At 36.5% G+C, this 26,597-nt stretch overlaps 1 protein-coding gene across 2 annotated transcripts in view; it reads right to left on the reverse strand.

The window, feature by feature from the left end:
• The window catches only part of LOC101435372 (ovostatin), a 62,628-nt gene extending 42,386 nt beyond the window's left edge, over positions 1-20,242 (reverse strand). For both annotated transcript variants that reach the window (XM_058282771.2, XM_058282770.2), the window contains exons 1-10: positions 20,113-20,242; positions 19,312-19,495; positions 18,692-18,848; positions 16,016-16,068; positions 12,135-12,155; positions 11,456-11,624; positions 10,721-10,805; positions 8,038-8,155; positions 5,618-5,732; positions 3,165-3,274 (exon numbers count right to left, since the gene is read on the reverse strand). In XM_058282771.2, coding sequence (XP_058138754.1) covers positions 3,165-3,274; positions 5,618-5,732; positions 8,038-8,155; positions 10,721-10,805; positions 11,456-11,624; positions 12,135-12,155; positions 16,016-16,068; positions 18,692-18,848; positions 19,312-19,495; positions 20,113-20,180 — 1,080 coding nt within the window. In that variant the 5' untranslated portion in view covers positions 20,181-20,242. The remainder of the gene's footprint in view (positions 1-3,164; positions 3,275-5,617; positions 5,733-8,037; positions 8,156-10,720; positions 10,806-11,455; positions 11,625-12,134; positions 12,156-16,015; positions 16,069-18,691; positions 18,849-19,311; positions 19,496-20,112) is intronic.
• Positions 20,243-26,597: the final 6,355 nt, after the last annotated feature.

The raw sequence follows: 26,597 nt of genomic DNA on the forward strand, positions 1-26,597 counted from the left end.
CCATTGCTATTGTCTTATGTCCATTTGTCATCCTGTTTGTTTCCTGTCACATTTAATTGCCTCCTATCCAATGACTCTCTTCTCTGTTGGCCCTGTCTGTTCTTTTTCTATAATGGTGACTAACCAAATTTTCTGAAATGCAAAACTTAATTTATCTTTCTTCTCCCTAAAACTTTTGTTGAATACTGTAATAAACCATGGGTATTTGCTAGAAATCTTCACCTTGTTTTACTAGTACAGGCAATGCTAGTCTTTAAAGTTGCCTCCCCAGACTGGCATATTTGCACTAATTACCACATCAGCATCCGTGTCTGCGCCAGTTTGGAATTTTTAACAGCATCCTTCTTTATAACACCTGAGGCTTCAGTAATCCTAAAGAGCTATTTTAGACGCCCTCTTTGCATTTCAGCTGATTTCTGCTGAAAGCCTTCTGCTTTCTTATTCCTGCCCACCCCACCCCCATCATTTCCCCATTGGTTCGAGTAAGCCCTTAATTTTTGTGGTTGGCATCTTTAGCCTAATGCCTCATTTGTACTATCTTTCTAGCTTAATAATTCACCTCTATCTCAAGACCTTATCTTGTAAAAAAAAATTGACATATGTCAGCAATCTACATGCCATGGAGTCATGACAGCCTGCTACGCAGAGGTTCTAATTTTATTGCAACTTGGCTAGAAATCAGCTCCTTTGAGCCCTTTCTAATCTTGGGAAACAGAAAAATCCACAAGGTTCCCAAGGGCTTTCCTTTCTTTCTTTGTCCTCATACCCAATAATGTTGACCAGTGGCACCAGCCCAGGACAGTCTTTAGGGACCAGATATGCCATACTCTGTGAATATTCCTTGCGGCATGTGTGTTTGTTGTGTGTCCTGAACTCTCATGGACGATCATTTCAGCCGTCCACTGATGCTGCGTCTATCACTTAGGAAGAAATTTTCCTGTTAGTCCACAGCTACCTCTGGAGACATTACCCCTGGAGTCTTGAAAGTCCCTCTATTCTGGGAATAAAACTTAACCTTCAAAAGACCTAGCAATGCTGAGCCATGTGCTTATTGCCCTTATCACAGAATTCATGGCCAGATACATTATCGGTAATTTCTGAGAATGTAGCTAGCAGAGTGCTCTCCTTCACTGCAGAGTAACCAGCCCCCTTTCCAGAAGGAGAAAGAGACTGCCTTGTTTATATTGGCACAGCTCCAGGAGGTGATAATGGCATTTTGCCACCACAAAAAGACCCTAAATCCAGAACCTACCATAGTTTTGAACTAAAGTAGCAGCCTAAGGCTGACATTGGTCCCCCTAAAATGATCCAGGAGATTGGATCCTTTATGTTGGTTGTCAAGATCTAACTTTCACAAATGCTAAAAAAGGAGATCTGTCCAGGCTGGGTATCTGCACCTGTGTTACGACAGAGCAGACTAGTTTATCCAAGGATGCCTGATTCATATAGGTACCTTCTCCCCCTACCTCCAGGACAATTTAGAACCCCTTCATTTGGCTTTCCTAGTTCTCCTTTACAGGAGGCTGTGTCTTGAAGTCCCTGACCATGGATTAAATAGTACTCCACCTCTATGTGTTCAGCAGCTCTCAGAAGAGGTGGGAAGGATCTGAGCCAGAGAGGTTAGGGCTTAGTTAGGTTCACACAAAAATAAATTCCCAGCTCCCAGGTCCTGTGCTAGAGAAGAAGACATAAATGAATTCAATGAGTTGAGTTTGGAGCATGGCTAGAAGATTTTAAGGAATTAACGTTAGTTTTTTAGATGGAATAATGGAACTGAGGTAGCGTTTTAAAACAAAAATCACCCCTGATTAAGAACCACTATTCTAGGAGTTGCAATATTCTATTTTTATTACTTCTTAATTTATTGATTAATAAGGTTTGGCCCCAGGGGCCCTTTGACAATGTTTGGAGACATTTTTTGGTTCCCACCTCTCTCGTGTTTGTGTGTGTGTGCGTGTGTGTGTGTATGTGTGTGTGTATGTGCAGAGGTTCTCCTGGCATTTAGTGGGTAGAGACCAGGAGGTTGCTAAAATCCTACCAGGGTAGCCCTCACAACAAAACATTAGCTAGCCCAAAATTTCAGTAGTGCCAAGGTTGAGAAATGATGGCTTAGGGACATGACGAATCTTAGTAATTTTTTTTTTAATGGCTACTAACAACACAAAAAGAGCGACAGAAAGTGTGCATACCACTATTCCTGTATGCTTGTGCATCTCAACCCCTACAAGGTAACTGAACTTGAATTTGATCAAGTCTCAAAACCTAACCACTAGTTTACAGGAAATACAGGGGACAGAGGAAAGTGTTAAAGAAAGCAGGGGAATGCAGTCAGAAAAACCTAACTTTAGAGAAATGCTGCAGAACAAATTACACAATTTCTTCAATAAATTTGTTTCAAGATAACAAAAGAGAGAGGGAAGAAGATCCTATTTATTTTAAACAGGGTTAGGAGATATATCAACCAATATAATGTATGGGCCTTAATTCTATCTTTTTGCAATAAACTGAAAATATATTTAATAATTACAACTGGAGAATTTGAAATTTCAATGTCTTCAAGGAATTATTTTTTTGTGATAATAGAAACAAGGATAATGCTTTAAAATAAAACTTGATGGCGCCTTGATTTGGGCATTTTCTAGCCTCAAAACTGTGAACATACAAAAATTCCCATTGCTTAAGCAGAACCATTTTATGGTATTTGTTTGAGCAGCCTAGGAAACGAAAATGCTGACCTGGATGTAGATTAGTTAAATGGTCAATATTTCCCTGACATATCACCTATCATGACTAGAATTAAATCATTATTTGTGAAATTGTGTAGTTTATGTCTATTTTCTCTTTTAAACTCTATACTCCATGAGGGCATGGACAGTGCCTGGCTATCCCTTATACCCCTTATATCTGCAATACTTACAGGGATCATAGAATCTTTTGTCCAAGCCTGAACATTTTTACAGTGTATTAATAATGACACCTTGACAAAAGGCATAAACCTAGACAAACCTGTGAAAACCTACAATGTAGGATACCCTACTATGCTTAGCCCAGAGCTTCTCACAGAGTAACTTCTCAGGAAATAGCTGTGGATGAATGAACAAATGAACAAATGAATGAAAGTGGATTAATGAATGAGCATGTAAAGAAATGATTGCTTCTCTTACCTGACCGAAATAAGGAAGTCCCTGCTTATAGGTTCTATCCATATTCTCAAAGCTAATCCTCACCATTGATGACTCTATGTATATGGATGCAGCCCGTGTATGTTGCATACCTAGGGTCCAATAAGATTATTAGGAAAATATCACCAAACAACAGCCAAAGAGAGCTACAGAAAAAACCCACAAACGTCCACCATTCTTTTCAATAGTTTCCACATCCGAAGCAATTTGAATACATATCTTTTATAAAAGAAAATGAACAAAGATGGGAAAAAAACTAAAAGCTTCTCATTCCCTTGGTGATGCTGATAATTATGCAATCCACTCACATGCCATTTTGAGGGCTTAGTAACTTCATTCATTTCTCAATATTCTTAAGCAATTGTTTATCAATGTTTCTTTTGTTGTCTGCTTGTTTACAACACACACTTATTCTAATCATAGTAAGAATTATATGTGCATTATGAGAAATTAAGAAGTTTTAAGATTTTAAATGACCAAACTTCAGATATACCAAAGATAACAAAAATGAACACTTTAGGCTATTTCCTATCAGTTTTTTTTTTAATATATAAAATGAATTCATTGGACAGACAACTTGTTAAGTTTTTTATTCCACTGCATTGTTCATTAGGAACATTTATCAATGTTGGTAGAATGGTATTTATTTCTAAAGCCCAGTGAAAACTCTTATAAACTAATTATTTTTTAAAATATTAATTATGCAGTGATTTCCAGTTGAGAACTTGGTTAGCACACTTTAAAACAGTAAAAAAACGCCATGATTCAAAGTAATTCTTCTCAGGAAAAAAAAAAAGCTGAGCAAAAGCTGTGTAAAATCATTCTCAAAATTAATCTTAAATGTTATGTTAACTGTAGGTACTATAGAAGAGGTTAACTCAACTCTGTAGTTACAAATTCAAATATGGAAGTATTATTATGAATTTAGTTGAATTTATTCTATTAAGACTTTTGTCTATTTGTTACTGATATATATGAGGCCTTCACATATTCATGATTATTTCTCTTTTGTTGGAAACTACATACATATATGAGTACCTTTTCCCATCTCATTTGACCTACTTACATCTATTGAAAGATCATCATTTCTCCACAACTCTGCACAACTGCACAATTCTTTGTTATAAATCATGCATTAATTTCTTGACTGTTATCTTCCTCTTTCTATTTTTTTCTCAATACCATACTGCCTTAATTACTAGAGATTTTAATATACCAATATGACATTGTAAGTTTTCCAAGTGATTCTCCTTATTCAAGATTACCTGGCTCTTTTGAATTGTTTTAATTTCTATATATATTTTAGAATACACTGGCATTTTATAAATGTACTTCTTGGATTTTGATCAAAATTTAATTTAGTATATATATTAAAATACATTCACTAATGATTCATTATATTTAGTAATGATTTTAGACTTGCATCTTATTTTTCTGATTTATTTCTAGGTGTTTATCCTATAAATGGTATACTTATTAACCTATATATTTCTATTAATATAGTTGTAAATACGCATATCTACATGCACATTTATATGTATATATGCATATGTAATTTTATACCATTTTTAACATTCTGTTGTGATTCTGTGATAACTTTCTAAACATTTTGATTTTTAAAGGCCGCATAGTAGTCCTTTTAGGAATGTATATATCATCGTTTAGTAAGGATTCCTTTTTTCTTTATTTACTTTGATGTGTCAAATATATTTATCAATTAAATGTTTATTTAATACTTGAATTTCCTCAGGAGGATGTGACAGATGCTTGAAACTCTGAATAATGATATATATACATTAAATTTAATATCCCATGAGCAGAAATTTCACTGAAATACCAGCAATATATGCATAAGTTAAAAAAGATGCTGTTCACAGAAAAGGAGTGGGCAGCACAGAAAAAAAGGATTTTAAGGAATAAAGTGTATCATTTTGTACTTAAGGGAGAGGAAGGGATAGTAGATCAGGGAGACACAGTCTTTACAAGAATGTTCTTGGTTGTGAGATGAAGAGATTTTTATTGGATTTTTCTGGAATTTCAGTAAAACACTCTCCCCAAACTATTATACTACTCTTGTTCTGATTTTATGCTCACCAAAAAAGTTTTATGTCAAAAACGAAATTTCTCAAATTCTAGGTGGAATCATTAAAGGAAATGAGTATGCTGACATCTGAAAAATGAGGCCTTTGTTACAAATCCCTGGATTGGCCTTCTGACTTCTGGTTTAGTCTCTTTTGAAATTAATCTTTGACCATCCATCAGCAGGAATCTAATAAATTTTGATTGCGATGTGAAACATTCAGGTTGTGGATCTGAGAAACTGAGGACAAACACCAGAAAACAATGACTAGATTAACACTGTGTAGCTGCCCACCCACTAGCAATGCAAATGGACAGCGATAGCCCTTGGGGTCTAACTGCTTTGGGTTCATTACCTGTTCCAGTTTCTGTGACAAGAGCGTGCACGTGCAAATACCTGCTGTATCCATCCCGATTTAGGTCAAAGGCATCGGTATCAACAACCTGGGAGAAACAGCCATCGTTTCCTAACTGAAAAATAAATGAATATAACCGTAAAAGAAAAGTTAAATTTGAAAAAGACTGTGATAGTAGTTTTAGGGAAAAGGTATAATTTCTGGGAAGCAACTTTAATAAAGCTGTATTAGCCAAGTTCTAATTTTATAAAGTAATTCTTGCACTTTCATAATATAAAATTTCAGTTAATGTATTTACCTATGACTCTACTTGATTTTTTTTTTTACAGGTATTAACCTTTACAATACTGTCCACTCAAAAAAATTCATAGTATCATTGTTTTGTTAATTCACAAGATAATGAATAAATCTACCTCTAGTCACCTAATTCACATCTAATATTTGAAAGTTTGTTGATTCCACATTCTTTTTCAGTTTTGAAACTGAGTTCTATTTTGTAGTCACCATGCATTGGATGTTTACAGAACTAGAATTTACACAGCAGTTAAAGAGACAGGCTTTAGAGTTAAAGACCAGCATTTGAATCTTGATTGCCACTTATTACCTCATAAAAAATGCAGATGTTAATAAAGAGTTTGGAGAGTTGTATGTATTATGTAAGATGACACCTGGAAAGTATTAGCATAGTGCACAGTACTTAGAAAACATTAAAAAAATGGTAGCTATTACTATTATTATGATTATTATAATTATTTAATTCTCTTTAATGCCAATCAAAATGTATTTGGTCAAGTTAGAATGCCTCATTGAGAGAATATTTAAAAATTCGCAATTAATGAAGTTAAGCAGAGGGAATTGGTGAATATGGCAAAACAATCTAGTATGGTCATGAAAAGTGTCCATATTAAATTGGGGGAAATTAAATTCTTTTTCAACTCCTTCATTTTGTGATGAGATGAGAACAAGACCTAGAGATGCTAGGTGGTCTGTCAAGATCCTATGGCCACTTCAGAGTGCACCTGAAACTACACCAAGGTCTGATGCCATTTCCACAAGTGGAAAGGCCCAGAACCATTTCACTAGACTTGAAGGTGAACGATTGGATGAATCATTGAATAGCAATATTCCTGCTTTCCACATGTCAGTGTACTTTACGCGATGTATTCTCAATTGTCAGAGCTCTCAAATCTATGCTATAGCATATATCTATGCTATATAATATTTTTGATAATACATTCTGGAATCTAGCTACACTGTGTACTTGGCATGGTTCGTTTTTTTTCTAGAAAGAAAATATTTCATAAAATGTAAGCTTCATGAGGACTAGGACCAAGTCTGTCTTGTTATATATTGTAGCCCCTAAATAAAATAATGCTTACATCTTAAAGGACCTCAATATTGATTTTCGAATGAACAAATGGAGAAAATTTTCCGTCCCCTGAAGTGCCTGAGAATACAGCCCCTCAAGATTTTAAAATATATGATCTTGAGCAATTTACTTAACCTCTCTCTGCTTAATCTGTAAAAGTGTGATAATAATTAAACAAAAATTCAAAGCATAAGGTTGTTTGAAAATTCAATGTATATAAATTACTTAGCCCAGTGCCTGTCACCTGGTAAGCATCTATTAAAAAGTATTATTATCATTATTGCTGTTGCTCTCAGTGTTTGAATAAATAAATAAAGTTAAAATTTTAAGGGCCAGAATATTTGTTATTATTTCTAATCAAAAGTCATCTTCAGGGAGAGCCAAGTATGAGTATGCATGTGTATATGAGTGTGTATATGTGTGTTGATAAATAGTATCACATTGTTTGTAATATTGCAATATGGTAATGGCAACTCTATAGTAGCCAGTCAGCCTTTGGCATGATTCTGACTGGAGTTCTTGCTATATCCTAAAACTGACTTTTTGTGCCCATTTTCAATTAATGGATCTAAAACCTTCCCAATGTGTCTCTTCAGCAAATTCCTCTCCTTTGACAGTTTGAAAAAGTTAATTCCTCTTGCTAGTAGTTAAGAACTCTGCAAGACGCATGCTCCTTCTGGAACTCCTATTCATTTATTTCCAGTCAGAATTGATTGAGAGAAAATAATTTAATCACTCATTTAAAATTCTTAAATACATGTGGACATTTTCTTATCTCCTATCACAAGCATAAGGTAAAATGGAAGACATACCACATTTCTAGTACATTGGTAGTATGTGGGTTACAATCTGGAATCATTTCATTAAGAACTGAAATTTACCACTGAAATGATTAAGACAAAAGAAAAATAGAGAATTTACAAATAGGATTAGGAACGTAGAAAAAAGGGAAAATCTTCAAGGTATACAGGGTAACAAGGAGAAAGGAGAGTGGGTGGAAAGTGAATATAACAGTAATGCGTATTTATGAAGTTGCAGATGCATCTCTTACCTGATGGGTAAAATTTTTACATCGTGAAGTCACAGCAGTGTGACAAGCAGGTTGAAATGCATACGCCCTGCACACACTAAGTTGAATATTTCCTTCCACAGGTTGGCCATAGTTATACCTAAAGGGAGAGAGAAACAAAAATAACATTATAGGGATCAATGTCGTTTTTAATCTGCCTAGGCTATTTTAAAAACTTTCTTTAGTGGCTACAACCACAACTGCAAACTGCCGTCCTTAAACATTTTCTTGAGGAAATCTAAAACAACTTGAGTGACTAAAATTCAGGTGCATACTTTAAGCAAAGATAGCTCTTAATTTAAAAAGTTGAAAATCAACAAGAAGAAATCACATATCTATGTCACTAAAATACAATGTAAACAAACACAATATTAATAGAAAGGAAAGATATAGAGCAGTTATTGACTAGTTTCTTATGTTAATATTTATTTAATGTATATTTACATTGTCTATAAATATAATAGTATTTATTTCTGTGTTTTCAAAATATGCTGTGCAATGGGCATATATTAACTTTTTGTTCATTTTACTTTTACAAGGTAACTTGTATTTATTTTTAATTAAACAGAAGTACAAAAATACATTTTCATTGTTAAAAACTCAAACAACAAATAAAAATTTAAAATCCCCTTTGACCAATTGTGAGAGTGAGGGGAGAGAAGAATCATACTTTCTTCTCTCTCCCTCACTCTCTCAATATATATTTAGACATAGATACATACAAATATATATAAATTTTTCATTTTCTGTTTGTGTTTGGGTAAAAGGGATTATACTCTTTGTAATATGCCAGTGGCAGCTATATGCTGGCATGTTAGATTCTAGCAAATTTCGACTGGAGTCCTTGCTATGTCCTAGAACTGACTTTTGGCTCCATCTTCTGATGCTGGTTCTCAAACCTCACCAGGGAGTCCTGTCAGCAAATTCCTCTCCTTTAAAGGTTTGAAAATTTGGATTCCTAAGCTAGACATTAATAAATCTGACTGATTCAGGGTTCTCTTCTGGAACTCCTAGCCACATACTTGTACTTTTCGTTCATTATGTACTTTTTTCCTTTCGGCTATATTCTATGAGAATTCCTCCATTTCATCTTCCAAATCACTAATTCTCTCTTCAGAACTATTTATTTTTCTAGTTGACTTACTACATATATTAATTTTAATAATCAATATGCTAAATTCCATGTTCGTTGACTATATCTTAAAAGATGCACTATTCACTCCCTCTGAGTATTTAAATTTGACTTTTTTTTCTAAATTTTTATTCTGTTGACCTTTAATTGTGTTTTTCAGGAATAAAGTGCTCAATTAAAAAAATTTAATACTCGTTTCAAATTGTTGGAGTCTTCAGGTGTTTGATGATTCATGTTTATATAGGGGGGATTCCTGCTGTTCTGACTCAGAGTGCCTCTTCTACTTGTAGCAGTATCCCTCCAGTGAAAATGACACAGGACCTGAATGGCAGTACCTGCTCATCTGGGCTTCGGGGCTTTCCATTCATCATGGCTGTTGCCAGCTACCCTGGAAATTCCCTGCATTTCCAACCAAAATGCATTGGAACTTTCTGGTCCCTTACCTTCTTGCCTCCTCCCATTCTACCTTGAGGTGGAAGACAAGATAGGGGCATCAAATTGCTGGCCACACCCTTTCTTTCCATTATAGACTTCCAGTCCAAAGCAGACACATGCTGGGGGACTTTTAGTGTGGAAATTTAGGTTATTGGTCTTCTTTTCTTCCTCCTTCCTTCCTTCTCTCTCTTCCTCCCTCCCTTCCTTCCTTCCTTCCTTTTTTTCCCAAAAAAATATCCAAGAGGAAAAAGAAAAACAATGAAACATAATGTCTATGAGCTTTGACCTGTGACCAGGGAAAGAATCCATTCTCACATCAGGTTTGAGGAGACAGTATGTTCTGATGGGTGCTCTAGCTGTCACTCCTCATTACACGAGCTCCTCTAATGCTGCTTAACTCAGTGAGGAGGGAGGCAGAAGACAGCTTGAAATGGCTGGCTGCTGCTCCTGCCAAGCACATCTGCATCACCCCTTTGCCTCTGCCCTTGAATCTTCCACCCAGTGCATTAGAATTACCGTAAAGTTCCTTTCAACTCTTATGGCAGTTTTCCCTAGGATACATTTTGAACTATAGTTTTCTTCTTTAATCATGTAATATATGAAGAATGAATCAAGAGGCAGAGGGAGCATATGATTTTCCTCCTCATCTGGCACTGCTCAGTAGGACTTTCTGTGATGATGGAAATGCTCTATGTCTGTGCGCTTCAGAAGTGAATAACCACTAGCCTCATGTGAGTAGTAGGCACTTGAAATGTGACTAGTGCAACTGAGGAATTGAATTTTAAATTTTGCTTAGTTTTAATCAATTAAAACAGCCAAATGTGGTTAGTGCTTATCATGTTGGATGGCATGAAAGACTGAGTTAACTTGTGATGTCAGATAGTAGTCAGAAGTCTGAAGACTCTTACTTAAAACCTGATGTCCTAACATGCACTCAGATATTTACTGAAATACAGCAAGAATTCAAAAGCCAGCAAATCCTTTTCACCCCCCCTTGCCTTCTACACTTTTCAATTGTCACTTCTTTTTAGCTATCTTCACTCCATTCTAGTCTCTTTCTATGAATCCATCATTTTATTGCGCATAATTCAAACTTACAAGGCACAGACATTTATTTTGAATTCAGGGTCCACAACTAATATGGTTGCTGGTGCATCCATAGTAATTCGAAATTTGGGTAACACTGTCAATAAAAAGAAAAAAAATCATATTAACATAAATACAACTATGTATTCCTATGTATGACATGTATTAACATAAATACAACTATGTATTTCTTTCACAGATCATGACTCTATGCTTATGTTTGCTGTTAATAAATAGTATTAAGAATATATAAGAGCTGGGTTTTGGAATTGAATAGAACAATATAGATTTGAATTCTAAATCTGTGCCTTCTCATGTGTTGAGCGACGGAAAGTGTACCTAAATATCTTCAACAGTAGAGTGGGAATAATAATATCATAAGGGAATTTTTTGAGGATTTTATGAGTTAATATAAACTAACTTATATAACTAATTCTAATTCCTTCCCCATTATCAAAGGTGCTTTAAAGCATAAATATGGCAAAAAATGAGAGTTAACACACCAGGAACCAACACAAACAGATTTCAGATGCCACAAAAGGAAGAGGATAGAGGTCCCAGGTTATCAGGGTGTTGCATGAGAATTATGGGATAAATTAGTGTGGAGAATCCTGGGATAATAAACAGAGTATAAGGAAGAAGGTAAGGAAGACCTTTTAATAGATTTAAGAGATTTTAATAGATTTAAGAGATTTTAATATGTTTTTCTTGTCACTAACAGATAATAGCTTCATAGCACTTATTTACCATGTTTATTCACGTGGAAGGACTTATACGTTTTCTCTCCAGAGAGGGTTTGCACCATGATGCGATACTGGCCAAAGACAGGCTCCAAGGTTAACTGGAAGGAACCTTCCAAAATCCCTCTTGAAGATGTCACATTCACCTGCTGTTGTATTTGATTGCCACGTGGATCCTGAGAAGCAAGAAAGAACATATTGTTGTATGCTGGATTTTTTCAATAAGAAACTTTCCACTTCTTGAGATTCTCACCTACTCATTCAAAACATGGGTGTGTCCTCTGATTCCTGTCCCATCTGAACATAGGTTCATACTGTAGTACTTATATTTTAGGATAGTTATTTTTTCCAATTCGAGTTTCTGTGCTCATCTCTGATTTCCTAAGTGTGAGTCATTTTATCTCCAGTGCATAAAACAGTAACTGCTCATTAATATATGTTCAATAAATAAACATTCAATTGAAAGAAATCATACTTGCCTATTGTTCAGTTCTTTTAACATGTGACTGTTACTGTGAAATGTTTGAAAAAATATTTCTATCCTCTTGAGGATGGCTACATGAAATAAATAATTCTGAGGCAATTTATATAGCCTGTCTTCCTCTGTAAACTTCATTTTTGACTTTGAGGTTTCAGGGAATATCAAAAAAATGAGAAAACCATAGTTGAAATAACAGTTGTCTTACCTGAAGGGCAATCACTGGATACTGAAAGAAAAATAAAAATCATGTTAATATGTGACCTCAAGATTTTTTGTTTTTGTTTTCTCCTTGAGTGAAGAGATTAAAATCTATTATTAAAGAAAGAAACGTAAGGAGATAATTTAGGATATTTCAAACAAATATTGATTCTGACTGAAAGTCAGAATGTCTATTGCTCATACTTAAAATCTTCTGGCTAGTTTTCAAGAATTTTCATTTACTTACCACTCTTTCACAACACACACCCAGGAGTCTCAGTAAGCAAGTCTTAGTATGGTCCCTAAAAGAGTCCATGTTCATTTCCAGGCCTGGGGCTTTGCTCAAGTTGTCTCTCTCCCCTTAGAATGCTTTCCTTTTTACCTTCCAGTTTCTGTTAATTTACCTTTATTCAAGGTTGTTTTTTTTGTTTTGTTTTGTTTTACCACATTCCACTGCCTTACTTAATGCCCCCCTTTCTGAGCCGTGCTTTTCCACCGCCCTTCTGTAGCATGTATGGTCTGTACCACTCAGTCAAGGACAACATTATATTGTACCCCCTGATGTGTTTGCTTGGATTTCCAACACAGGTTTCAGCACACTGAGGATGTGGATTAAATAAACTTTTTCCTTCACTTTAGGTAATGCACACAGGCAGGAAGTCAAACACACTTATTGCTTTAAGGTTGCCTTGGAAATGGTCACTACTTTGTGAAAGTTAACTGCTAAAAGAAAATAAAATGAAACAACAACAACAACAACTCACACATCAAGAAAACTGAACGAGGATAAGAAGAAGGGATCTGTTTCTGATCCCATGCCAATGTCGAGCATTTGGGGAACTCGGTAAATCTAGATTTGTTGCTGGTGGAAGATACTCAACCGTTTCTCTGAAAGCATGCATTCACAGACAGGCAAGGGGTCAATCAATAGGATGCATATATTCAACCTGAGGCTTAAATCCTGGATGAAATATTAGACTGTTAATGTAATTACATGGTACTGGGCTGCTCCATCCCAGAGACATCTCCTCCACCTCAGAAGGTATAATTTTATTTCTTTTGAGGTATTATCTTATAATACTCTTGTATTTGTCTATCAGTCTGCTTAATACTGTGCAGTATATAATAGCTTATATCGTTCAGGTGAGGAGCAGCAAAACAAATGCACATGAGGGAAAAAGAAAGAATTCAGAAAGAAAAAGAAAGATACAGAGAGAAAGAAGGAAGGAAGAGAGGAAGGAAAGAAGGAAGGAATGGAGGAAGGGAGGAACAAGGGAGGGAGGGAGAAAAAGGAATGAAGGAGTGAAGGGCTATGAAATTGTATAAGAAGGAGAAAGAATTCATAGCAAAGTAATCCAAAAGGTGACAATATTTCCCATCATTCTTTTAATGCCAAATATCTTAGGAGAACTACCAGTGTTGTCTCTGGTTCTCCTTTTTCAGATATTTAAACTTAGGTCTCTCCAATATAACAAAATTATCCCCAAAGATCATTAATGACTTCTTTATTGACAAACCTTGTGGTCAGTGTTCAATCCCACAGCTATAATGTTTAACATTGCTGATTCCCCTTCTGGGAAATACTCCAAACTATGATTTCTGTATCCAGCACTAATTCGATTGTCTTTGTTTTTTGAACATTCCCACATATCCTGACATTTCCTTACTAGACAAGTAAATAAATTTAGGCAGAAGTCCAAGGAAAGAATCCTTACTTGAACAGGGTGATTACAATTTTCAAAATGGCGTCCAGGGAGATAATGTAGCTCAGTGGTTGAGCACTAGCTTCCCACATACAAGGTTCAGGGTTCAATCCAGAGCCTGGTATGTCAGGAAAAAAAAAGGTTCCCTAGGGTCCTTTGCTCACTCCTCAAGCTGCTACTGACAGCAACATTCATTCATTGATAGAACACACACATACAGGGATAGGATCAGGGTTCTTAATCCTTGTTCAGAATTCTTGAAACAAAAAAACATAACAGCTGGACTGAAAGCTCTATCTGTTACTCCAAATTCGGGAACATGGCATCTCCTGGATAAACTGTTGAGATGGTGTTGAATAGTTTTCAACAATTATTAGAGGTGAGGCATCTTTGTGAGATCCCCTCACAGGAGGGAAATCAAGAGTATATTTTCTACAAGTGCCATGGAAGAGGAAATATTCTAATAATGAGAAATGAAGTTAGAGTACTGTACCTTTTTCATATCTATTATGATATTTCCAATGCACATGCAACAAATTGAGTTTTTGTTACTTAAATTTGTCCTCTAGTTTTACAAAGATGAGCCTACTTCAAAAACATGGTGTACAAGGATCTAGCAAAATTATATTACCATTGATCTAAACTTTTTTATTTTCTCCAAAAACAAAGATTAGAAAAGGGCTGATTCTGCTTAGTTACTAATGACTCTGTCCATAGCTAAATCTTGCATAACAGTCAAGAACCTAGAAAGCAACACCTTTATATGCTCTTCTGTAGTTTGATTCATAAATCTCTCTCTGATCAGGGACATGATCATATCTAAGACCTCTGAGAGGAGAGGTAGTTCCAGACTATGGGTAAGTTTGAGGAAAGATCTGAAACTTCCTAATACAAATGGAGCTGTCTGGAAAAATAATGTTTTGAATATGCTACATAACTGACTTAAGGGGGAGGAAAGACAGAGTCAGCAGTGAAGGTAAGTACACCGGACAGAAAAGAAAGATGTGAAATTTGGACAATAAAAACCCTCCTGCATACATACTCCATAGCTGGATCCATTTGCATAAAATAATATTTTGTTGTTTTTTTTTTTCAGTTAAATTTACTGATTCCCCAGATCTCGTAAAAGACCAATTATATATTGAATCATTTACTTAAATGGGATTTAAAACTGAAATAGCTGTGGATCTTACAAATAGGGTCTGGAAATATGTAAACATGTAGTCTGTTAGCTGCCACCATTTCAGAAATACTGTATCAATTTTGATTGCTGTGTATAAGCTGCTGTACTTTGCCACACTGTGGAAACTCCTCTCCAGAAACATTCTGTGAAAACAATCTTTCCAAGGCCCACATTTTTAAGGAACAGATCATCAATACTGTTGTACCTAAGCAAATGCAGTGATTACTAAAGCTGGGAATTGGACAATCTTACCTGGCCTATTGACAATAAAAAACAAAACAAACTAGAAAACAACAAGAGGGAAAAAAATCCTAAGGAGACCATTGGGATGACATTGCTCTTTCCCCGTCCCTGTCCTGCTTTCCCAGTCTCTAATTTGTTTCCCTTGGGAGCACTTTCTTAATAATTCCCTCGTTGATTATTCCCTGTCTCAGGATCTGGTTCTGGGGAAAGATAATACATCCCCTGATAACGCCAATATGAAGAGGTCATAATGTTTTCAATCATTCGTTCATTCCCTCATTCTGTAATGGTAAGAGCCTTCTACGTGCCAGATATTTTTCCAAATGTCCAGAATATAGTGATGTGCTTTGCTTATAATGTTCTAATGTCACTTTTATCATAACCACTTATGTACTTCTCCAACCACCTCTACTTGAATGCAATCACTATGGGTAGGGAGAGGGGCTGAAAAGAGTTTCTTCTTTATCTTTGGATCTCAGTGACTAGCACAGGGCTTTTTAACGTATAATTATGTAACTAATAATTGCACACTTTTATGTAATTGGGAAATACATTCAAGTTTGTTCATCAAAGAGAGAGAGAAAGAGAGAAAAGAGAAAAGGAAAGAATTTGGTTTAGTGAGGAGTTCAATGTGTCATTAGGCCATTAGGAACACAGAACCAATACTTTCAACCAGCCTGCCTCTTTTCACTGACTAATTTTAAGACATGAAAAGCAAAGTCACCCATAAACCTTTACATATTCCCATTTATAACTTACCGATTCCTTAACAGGCTTCAAATTAACATCCAGAGATACAATTCGAAACATCACTGGAGGAGGAAATAAAGGTGAGGCAAAATCAGTATCTTTTGTGTCATAACAGCCTTCACACTAAACTGATGGACTTAGATGACTTAGAAAGTGATATAAATTTGCAGTATGTGATGAGGAGTTACATACATATTTTACATAACATTTTTTGCAAATATTGGGGTTACCATGTTGAACACGTTATGTTGCCAACAAGAAGGATTGCAGTCAAGAACCTCCTGGCTTTCTTTTGTTTGTATCTCCTTCTATCCTTCACCTCCTATGCATGGTCATAAAACATGTTCAAGCCAAAGAAGCAAAAGACTGAGGAGGCAGTTCAGATAATTTAATTCTTAATATAATTTCCCACAGTAATCTTCTACTTACTTAATTCAGTATATCCCTTTCTATCTTTCCTAAACCAATCCAGAGTGTAATCCTCTGCAGTCATCTATTTTCTCTCACACTCTCATTCCCGGTGCATCTACGACGTCCCATGACCAAATAACTCTCAACCCAATGGTCCTTATAGAATCCATGTCATTGTGCCATCAAGGAAATGTCTTCTCTTATGAAGCAATTTCCCTCTTTTTCTCACAGAACACACTTGCCAACTCTTTTCTGCTCCACGGTGCCTATTTTCCTCCAGATCTCTCCAGGGAAGACCTCTCACCTTCCACATGGCTCAAAAAGAGGATTACTTAACTACTTAAGTTCATAACTCTGACTAAAGATATTTTCCTTGCACTTAAATTCAAAAGCGAGGAATTATTATTTTAGAAGTTATCAGTTTCAATAAATATCTTTTTATTCTTGTTGATGTCATCTATTACTTTCTGGTTAGTGTCCTATTTTATATTATATGCATTTTACTTTTTAAGGAAAATGAAGATCCATGTCAAAATCTGTTCATCATTATACCAGAGCAATTGCACTTTAGAGAAAAATCACTCATTGATATCAGATCCTATTTTGTCATCTGTCTACACATATTAACAACCCTTGAAATGTGTTTTTTCATACTCATTTAAAGTTTATTTTCTTTAACTTCATTATTCCAGGCTATTGACCCTCTCCTGGCTTCAATTCATTTATTCAAAACTTATTTTTTTAAAAATCTTTGTTGGTAATCTATGTATGTGTGTTTAATACATGAGTATTAAAAATACCTTCAACCAAATGTAAAAATAAATGTATAAATTACTTATACAAAGACAGCTTTTCTCATGTGTTTTCCTAAATTTTAAAAGTGTAAGTGTATGGGGTTTTTTTCAAGATGTATCTTAAAAGTAAAACATGCAGATTTATTGACTTTTGCACATCAATAAACATTTAAACCTGAATATGATAGCCAGTGTGGCCATTCTTAGATTGCATATGTTGCTATGAATCTTTGAAGATAATTGCATAGTGAATGAAAAAATTGGTCATGTCATTAATCAAAAGAAGTAATACTTATAATTTCATTCATTCTTTTCCAAAATAGGCCTCTATGAATAGTAGGAGTAGAGAAAGATATCATTTTTCCCTCATTTTCATGCCCACTGTCCTTGGTGGACTGTTGATCAAAAGCATAGCAGAGAGCTGCAGAGTGAGCATAGCTCAGTGGTTGAGTGTCTGCCTCACATGTATGAGGTCCCAGTTTCAATCCCTGATACCTCTTTTAAAAAAAATGAAGGAAAGAAAGAAAAAGTACAGGAGAGATACTTCAGCAATATTAATAGATTGTTTTGAATAGTCTTCCTCAGACTGTTGTCGTGCTCTATGCCTCAAACCTACTGTAACTCCTGGTGGACCTTATTTAATTGATTGCATGCAAAAGGACCCCATATCCAGGGTTTTCTTTTTACCACTCTATTCACTTCAACTTATTTTCCTCCCTTTCATTTTTTTTTTCTTCACACCAACTATGTCACTTCTCATCTTAAGGCATAGTTTTAAAAATTAATTCTACCCCTGTGTGTTCTCATGTGCTGTTCATCTGATCAGAAATGTCTGTCTTTCCACTGTCAGTACCTATGCCCACCAATCCTTTCCAATCCCGTGGATTGGAGGAGGCTTTTTCAGCTTAATTCAATGCCATACTGATCGTTCTATCTTGGGAAATTTTCTAGTCACTAGGGTTATATCTTACGGCCTTGACACATTTTTGTCACCGTTTTTACCTCTAATTCGTTTTTACCTCTAATTCAACTAGAAGCTCATAAGCTTGCTTTAACTAAAACTTAGTAATTTCCAAACCTGGATAGTATTAGAACATGTAGGGGGCTCTTTAAAAATACAGTGCCCAAAACTCCTCATCCTAGACTTACAGAAATGAAATCTCTGGCTTTGAGAGTACATGATCTGCTCTGTAAGCAAACCCTCTAATGGATTTTTTTTTTAAGATTTATTTTTTATTTATTTCTCCCCCTTTACCCTCCCAACCCCCCCCCCCCCCCGGCCTGTCGCCCGCCCCCCCCCCCCCCATCTGCTCTGTGTCCATTCGCTGTGTGTTCTCCTGTGACAACTTCTATGTTTATCAGCGGCACCGGGAATCTGTGTTTCTTTTTGTTCAATTTGCTGAGCTTGTATTGCATACTTTCCATTTAAATATCTCAGAAATGATATTAGCTGAGAGTCATGTGATTTCCATACACTCACCTTCCTCTCCAGGTTTGTAGATAGGTTTATTTGTCTGCATGAGGACCACACTTTCCTTGGACTGGATTGCCACAGACCTTCTCTCTCCCAGTTTGAGAGTAGCTCCTGTAGCGGAGTAGGTAATGAACCCCAGTGGGTTAGAGCGGGCCTCAGGAACCTAGAGAACAAATTAAATACCTTACGAGACTGGCGTTTGTCAAGAAATCCCAACCATTAACGGTGTGTTGGTATCACTAAAAGTTTTAATCCGTGACATAGCATATCTATTTATTGAATGATCAACCTGATTCTCTTGCTTGGCCACTTTATTGCACCTTTTTACATTAATTCTCCTCCATCTTTCTTTAAAATCCTTTTCTCCTCTGTATAAGAGTCTTTCTCTTTTCGTATCTCATTTCCTTCAAAAAACTTGTGCATACAATCACATGGTTTAGTTTATGCCCACATCACCACTTAGGACTGTACTTACATCATCTCAAACTGAGGATTGTTATTCTTTTAAGACTTAAAAGACTTTGACACACACAGTAAAATCATCATTCTTATAAAATCAGTGATGTGAGTGGTTTTTCTGTTCCTGCAACATTCTTTGGCGTATAAAGAAGAATGAAGTACTTTACCTTAAAGCTGACGCATTTGAAGAAATTCTCTCCTGCAACATTCTCTTCAAATATTTTGGTCTGGACTTCAGCGTAGTTGAGGGAGACATTCAAAAATACATGTTCAGAAAGGTTAGAAAGCTGGGCACACGCTTTACCCAAAGAGCCTCCTTGTAGAACGGAAGGGACCAACAGAACATATTGCCTACAAAAATTAAGCAAGAGCATTAAACATGAAAGTATAAAGAAATGTCAAGTGACTTAGCAATTGCTTTGTTAACTGCAGACTCTTAGAGTTTAAGAAAGATGTGTCATGATAAAATGTTAGGAGTACACCGAAAGTCTAAATTTGAGGGCATGGAATGCATGAAATGGGAAGATACTGGTTTATGAATTGAATTTTCTTGACCCAAAAGGAAAATCTCAATTATGAAACAGCAATTAATTTAAGTCATTAGTTCCAAAAAGATTGACGCTGTCAGTGCCTTCCCAACAATTTGCCCCTGAATTGATACTACACAAGTCACTTGGCATTTGTCTACTCTCTACCTAGCTTCCTTCCCCAGCAGCAGTCTGACGCCTTTTCCACAACACAAATACAGCACGGTTATAACTCTTAACGAGCATTCTGGATATCTACTAGGCAGAGAGGATCAGTGCCACTCAAATATGGAATTTCCTGTACAAATCGGCATATTTTGGATCATATTGTAAAGTGGTAATACTGTCAAACATCAAATCACCGCAATGAAAGTTTGATTTTTAACCCCAAGCTCTCTTTGGCTTCCACATGTAACAAAAAAATACCATGCCATCACTTACACTCCAGGGGACTGAGAAAGAGAAAGATGGAAGAGGAAAATGCCCAGAAGTAGTCTCCTCCACATCATGATCCGTGATCCACATGCAGGTCAGCGTGTTGGGAGCTCCAACGTTCTCACCGGCCAGTAAAGCCAACTGTGCAGCTATATATCCATGTGGTGGTTTTCGTCATGATTTCCTGAGCCAGTCACAGAACATAACCTAATTGGACGCATTCTTTTAATTTTAGTCATGTCAGTACCCATGTCTGTACACGTCATTTGATTATCACCATCTCATTTATGAAGTCTAGTATCAATACTTCCCAGACTTAAAATATGAAGCTGTGAGCTTTTGTTAGCCCAAATTAAACCTCATTTCAAGAAAATCAGTTATTGCAAATGAATTTCTATCTCATTATACTAATGTTTTCCAGCTTGAAAGCTAAATCTGTGTTGAAAATGCAATACTCATTTCTGATTGACAATAGTTTCATACAGTTACTTTGTCGGAAGCAAATTCTAAAAATAATGATAGAAAAATGCTTAAGGAAGCTCAGATTGAAAAACTGATTCAAATATTTTCATGCACTCTCTTATTAGTAATTGCTGAGGTTGTATTTTCCATATAATGTATTTTTGTTTGCCAAAAAATTCCTGGCAAAATCTAAATCATGAGAAAAAATTAACTGAAAATCTGAAATATTTAATATAACACTAAATATAAGAAAATAACTAATAACCTGTATTATAAAAGACTTAACATTTATTGCTCTAAATGGTTTACAATTGTAGTGAGATACAAAATAAATTGGCACTTAATTATCAATTTCTTTACTAAAAGAAGCTGCCATCTTAAAGATATCCATAGATCATTACCTTGAAATATTACTTATGTAAACATAAGGCAAGCTGGTCCCCAGTGCTCTCCCATTACTTTTTCAAGATCACACCTCTTTTTATGCCCTGATAAACATAGCTTAGGAAAGTGGTGGAACAATTTGCCTTTAGAAACATAAGAGGACTGCTGGGAGATAAATATCCCCAACATTTACAGGGAAACTCCTTGAGGTGAATCTAAGCAGACTTAAGTCAGCCTGATCAAGGTCTCATGGCTTGTGAAATAATAATATCTTGGAAGAAAAGTTTATTGAAACATTATTTTCATTTTTTGTTTGTTAGTTTTTGTTCTGCATTGTATTTCATTTTCTTCATCTCCTTGCCGAGTATTTTGTGCTTCTTTCCCCTTAGGATCTTGGTAGGGAAGCAGATGTGGCTCAAGTGCCTGCTTCCCAAATGGGTAGTCCTGGGTTCAGTTCCAGGTGCCTCTTGATAAAACCAACAAACAAACAACAAGAAAACAATCAAAAAAACCAACTCAGGGGAGCTGATGAGGCTCAATTGTTGAGCTCCTGCTTCCCACATATGAGGTCATCGATTTAATCCCTGGCCCTGGTATCTCAAAAGATAAAATAAAATAAAAAAGCTCTTGGAAGACAACCTCATGACTGTCTACTCTTTAATGAGTTTTTTCTTGAGAAATTCCTTACCTACCTTTCAAATTCAGTGTTGAAAGTGTCCTATAACCACTCTTTCTTTCTTTAAAAAAAAATGATAGGAATTTGCAACAAGTGCCACACTTTCATTTCTTTGCATATTTAGGTGTTAAATCCTCTGGCTAGCATGTCTCTCTCCATGACTTCCCTCCTGCCAGGTAGAAACTCTTGCTTGTTCTTCTTGATTCAGCACAAACTTTCATGAATCCCCTCTTGAAATTAGTTGTTACTCCTTTAAGTTTCTATAATTCAGGTACATATCTTTATTATTCAATGTCATGTTATACTATAAATACTTATTTTACGTTGTGTCTGCTACTTCTCTGTGAGAACCTTGAAGACACAGATTGTGTGTATTGTTAATGTTTGGTCTTTCAGTGTCTGGAATAGGCCCTTATATAGGTCCTTAATGAATACTAATGTTTTTTCAAATATTTAATAACTCTCTTGGCTAGACGAGGACTTCTTTGCATTCTCTGAACCCACTTTATGATGTGAAGGGTAAGTAAGCCCTCTTGGCCCTCAGAATTGTATGGAAAACAAAATTACTGGAGTGCCCTCCTCTTGTCTAAAGAAGGAATTTGATATTTTGATGCCGAAATAGATGCATACTTTCAACTTTTCTATTGCTGGTTTCCCACTCTTACGTATTCTAGAGAATTAAAAAGGATTAAATAAATCATCATTTGGTTTCCAGTGTATGGTCAATTTACTGATTATTAATTTGTATTTTTGTATTGCATTTTACCTACTCCTTTCTAAAAAGTCAGCTTGATATAGTATGCTTCTTTACCTCCAAGTCTAAAGAAAATTGGCCCAATTCACTTGACTGAGAATATGGACTTTATGCCCTTAGTCCATGATCTCTTCTTTATATCACAGATGGGAAACAGTCTTAGATTGTTGGTCACTTATGTTACCCTTTATGGAAAGGAACAACAAAACTTCCCTCTCCTTGACGATGTTCTTTCATAATTTGTTACAAACGTCTCACAACAATGCGAGGTGTTGGTGATGGGGTGGTGTTGGGAGCCTTGTTAGAGGACATGCATGTTTGCTTTGCTATACACTTACTGTTTATGAATATTCATGCATAAATGATCTACTCCAATAAAAATTTATTTTAAAAAACCTCCCTCTCTTTATTTGTCCATTAATGATTCTTTGGAGTTATATGCCCATTTCCAGTAACACCTAGTCCAAGGCAGGAGTCTTAAATGGTCACTTACTATTTGAAGAGCACAGTCCAATTATGTGCCTATATTTAGAACATTTGTATTAATTAATCAAATTGCCAAGCATAAATAATACCAGTAGTGATATTGAGTGGAGGTCAAATGCTTTCTAAGACTATCAACTAATCTGGAAACTCAAAGCTATCATCAAGAACAGGGAAATAAAGGTGAGGAATTAAAAAACGCACACACACAAATCATTACAAATATATAAATTTGTTGAGTAGGAAGAACTTTTAGAACACTTTGCTTTTGTAAGGTGATTTGAATTTCTATTTACACACACATATAATCTGATCTACCTGATTTAGTGGAGACAACCATAATTATTAAATATTTCAATACATAGCCCTATGGTAAGTAAGTTTGTGACTACGTTTGGGCTTACTACAGTGGCCCACCCAAATAAGAATCCTCTGGATTGCCAACTGGTTCCTAACATTTATGATATCTTCCCTTATATATGTTTCTGTTAACACCTTTCCTACTTCATTTTCTTTCAAAGAGGTGCCTGGGTGGTATTTTTAATTTTTCATACTATGAAAATATAAAACTTTTGGAAAGATTCTAACCATTTTAAAACCTCTGATTGAAATCACTTTGCATAACATTCATTGTTAGATAGAGTTTCTTCTTAGATGGAGACTGAAGATATTTGGAGGAATGTTCCAGGAACTCACTTGGTACATTATTTGCTCACATAGTAATGTAGCCAGTAGAAACTTGTCCTCCCCTCTGAATAACCTGCTCATGACAAGAACTCTGCACAACCTCAGCAGACAGATTTTTTCCTGCAGTAGATGGATGTTAAGCTGTGCCCATCTGTCTTCTCCCTCAAGACCTCTGTGTTTCTCTTGCCTTGTCCTTAATTGTCATTAATAACACAAGATAATAGGTTTGTTGTAGAGCTTAAATAAGTTAATATACTTAAAGTGATTGGCACAGTGCCTGATACATAATTGGCACTGGATAATTTCCGATAGAGACAGAATACTACGCACATACACACACACGCAAACATACACCAAAATCTTATATTATGAAGAACATTACTGTGAACAATGGATGGTTCCTGACAGCCCAGCAACTTGTCCTGTCACCTTTCAAAAATGATTTTCCTAGAGTTAGTCATTTAGGAAGAACTCAGGCAAGAAGACAGCACAGGTTCTATTTGAAGGTAACACAGCAGAAAAGAGGAAAGAAATAGGAAAAAGAAAAATGTTGATGACAAGAACACATTTATTAGCTGCAAGTAATGGAAGGCCTAACTGAGATTTTAACAATCAGACAATGGGGAGTGTGTGTAGCTCAGTGTGGAGTGCCTGCTTTGCATGGACGAGGTCCTGGGTTCAATAATCAGTATCTCTTAAAAAAAAATTCAGACAATGATCATGTTATTTAGCACAGATTCTGAGGAAGTTCATACAGGAGTGGTGCAGCAGCTCACCAAAGCCATAAAGCGTTTTTCACATTCCTTTCACTCTACATTGCTGGGAACTGTGTGGGTGAACAGAGAACCTGAGGGGAGGTGACGGGAGCTTAAGAAAGACACACAGACACAAAGACAAGTTTAGAAGGGAACAAGTGGGCCAGGGCTAGCTGATGGCAAAGCCAAGGTCCCAAGCTGGCACCACAAGCTTTATTTAAAGCAGTAAACTAGGTCATTGTTCTCAGAGCAGGAGCTATCAGGCATGACATTCTTTAAAGAGTTTTTGAAATTTCTTCTTATCAGGACATCAGCTCCTTTCTGCTTACTTGCAGGTACAGACACGGCTGACCACATCCTCACCACTCTGCACACATTGATCCTCCCTAGCAAGGTGGCTTGAGCCCCGCACATTCCTTCAGGGACCCCTACAGTGCATCCACATCATTTCCCCTTTTGGTCACAGCTTGGTACACAAAGTGCCAAAGATTCCTAGAAAGAAAGATATTTATACTTACAATCTGGAAGAACAGAGTGGCATTTTGGCACTGTTCATGAATTCCAAAATAGATATTGGATAATGTTTGCAAACTAGTCTGTTCCTCTGGGCATGATTAGATTATGAGTAGGGCTTTGATTGGGCCACTTCAGTAGGCTGTAGCATCCCTTTGGTGCGTGGAGAGTGACAGAGAAACTGCACCGCAGAGAGGGAGGTTGGAGTTTTGAGCTGGAGCCCAGTAAGTAAACACGTGGGAGAATGCTGAGCAACTGAGTCCAGAGAGAATCAAGCTCAGGGAGAGAGACAGAGCTGTTCACCTCATGATCTACAGCTGGCCTTGTGAAGGTAGCAGAGCAGCCGAGCCCAAAGAGAGGCAAGCCCTGGGAAGAGAGGAACCCAGGAAGCCTGAACCCTGGTAGACGCCAGCAGCCATCTTGTTCCCACACAAGGTAGTAGGCTTTGGTGAGGGTAGTAACTCGCGCTTTATGGACTGGTAATTATATACATCTACCCCAAATAAATACGTTTTATAAGAGCCAACTGATTTATAGGATTTTGCATCAGTACCCCTTTGACTGACTAATACAAATGGAATCAGCAGAAAAAGAATTTTCTTCTTCATCTCTCTCTCTCTTTTTTGGGGGGGAGCAACATCTCCAGACAATAGATAGGAGATAACCCTAAATAGCTCCTTAGCCAGGCCTGGTTCATGTCTCTTGTTGCTAAACCAAAATAGAGGATGACATGGTGTATCCTTTAGATATCCCATCCTGGCAGAGGTACTCAAAACCCTAGCCTCTGGGGGTGTTGGTGGCTGTTGAACGTCAGCTGAATTCAGCTCTAGAAATTGCTCTTGGCATCAGAAAACACATTTCCCCCAGGCCCCACCTCCTCCCCTGGGGCAGCTGAACATCCAAGAATGGTTGCTGAAGTGATACAAAAGTCTGGCACTCTTGCCTTAAGGCAAGAGTTCTTAACAAGGGGTCCGTGAGCTTGAATTTAAATTTACAATAACATTGTTCCTGTGGGGATATGCTGGTGCAGGTGTGATATATTTATTGAATAATACACAGTATTGTGTGGACTTAGGAATCCTTAGTATTCACCTGAGTGGCAAAGGGGTCTGTGGAACAAAACAGGTTAAGAACCCCTCCCTTAGGGAATGACAACTGTGAACAACATTCCAGCACCAGAACCCCCCTGGATCCCCTGTGACCTTTACAGTTGAACTCTGTCTACACAGTTTGGTTTCCCTCTTCCCTCACGGGAGTCAGTGGTGAGCGTCTTGCCCAAAAAACTTCCTACACACAAATCTCCATCTAAGAGTCTGTGTTCCAAGGAACTTGACCATTGTCAACAATGTGACTATGTGATTGGCTTAAAAAAATCATAATTCACTCATGAGTATAATTGAGGGTTAAGCATTAACAAGTAATTAGCATTACTAAATCCTTGTATAGATGCCTTTATATTAGGAAAAAGCAAAAGGTTAATACCTGAAATTCACGAAGCCAGCTAGATTGGTTTCACCCCTGTTTTTGGTTACTCTAGACTCAAAGTTGCCCTTGTGTATGTTTCTTTGTGATGATAGTTTTAAGTTGACCTTATCCTTGTTTATGGTTTAGGTTCACCCTTGCCTATGCCTGCTATTGGGATGGTAACCTCCCACCCTCCTCTGTTTAATATCTGTATGGGAAACCTTGTAACCGGCCGTTGTTCTGTACATCCCTATTCCAGAACCCTGATCTCTGGTAATGATTGCAACTCTGTGAGTCTCTGGTTTGGGGCCCA

This window comes from Dasypus novemcinctus, chromosome 20 (genome assembly GCF_030445035.2).
Source record: "Dasypus novemcinctus isolate mDasNov1 chromosome 20, mDasNov1.1.hap2, whole genome shotgun sequence".
NCBI classification, from domain to species: Eukaryota; Metazoa; Chordata; class Mammalia; order Cingulata; family Dasypodidae; genus Dasypus; species Dasypus novemcinctus.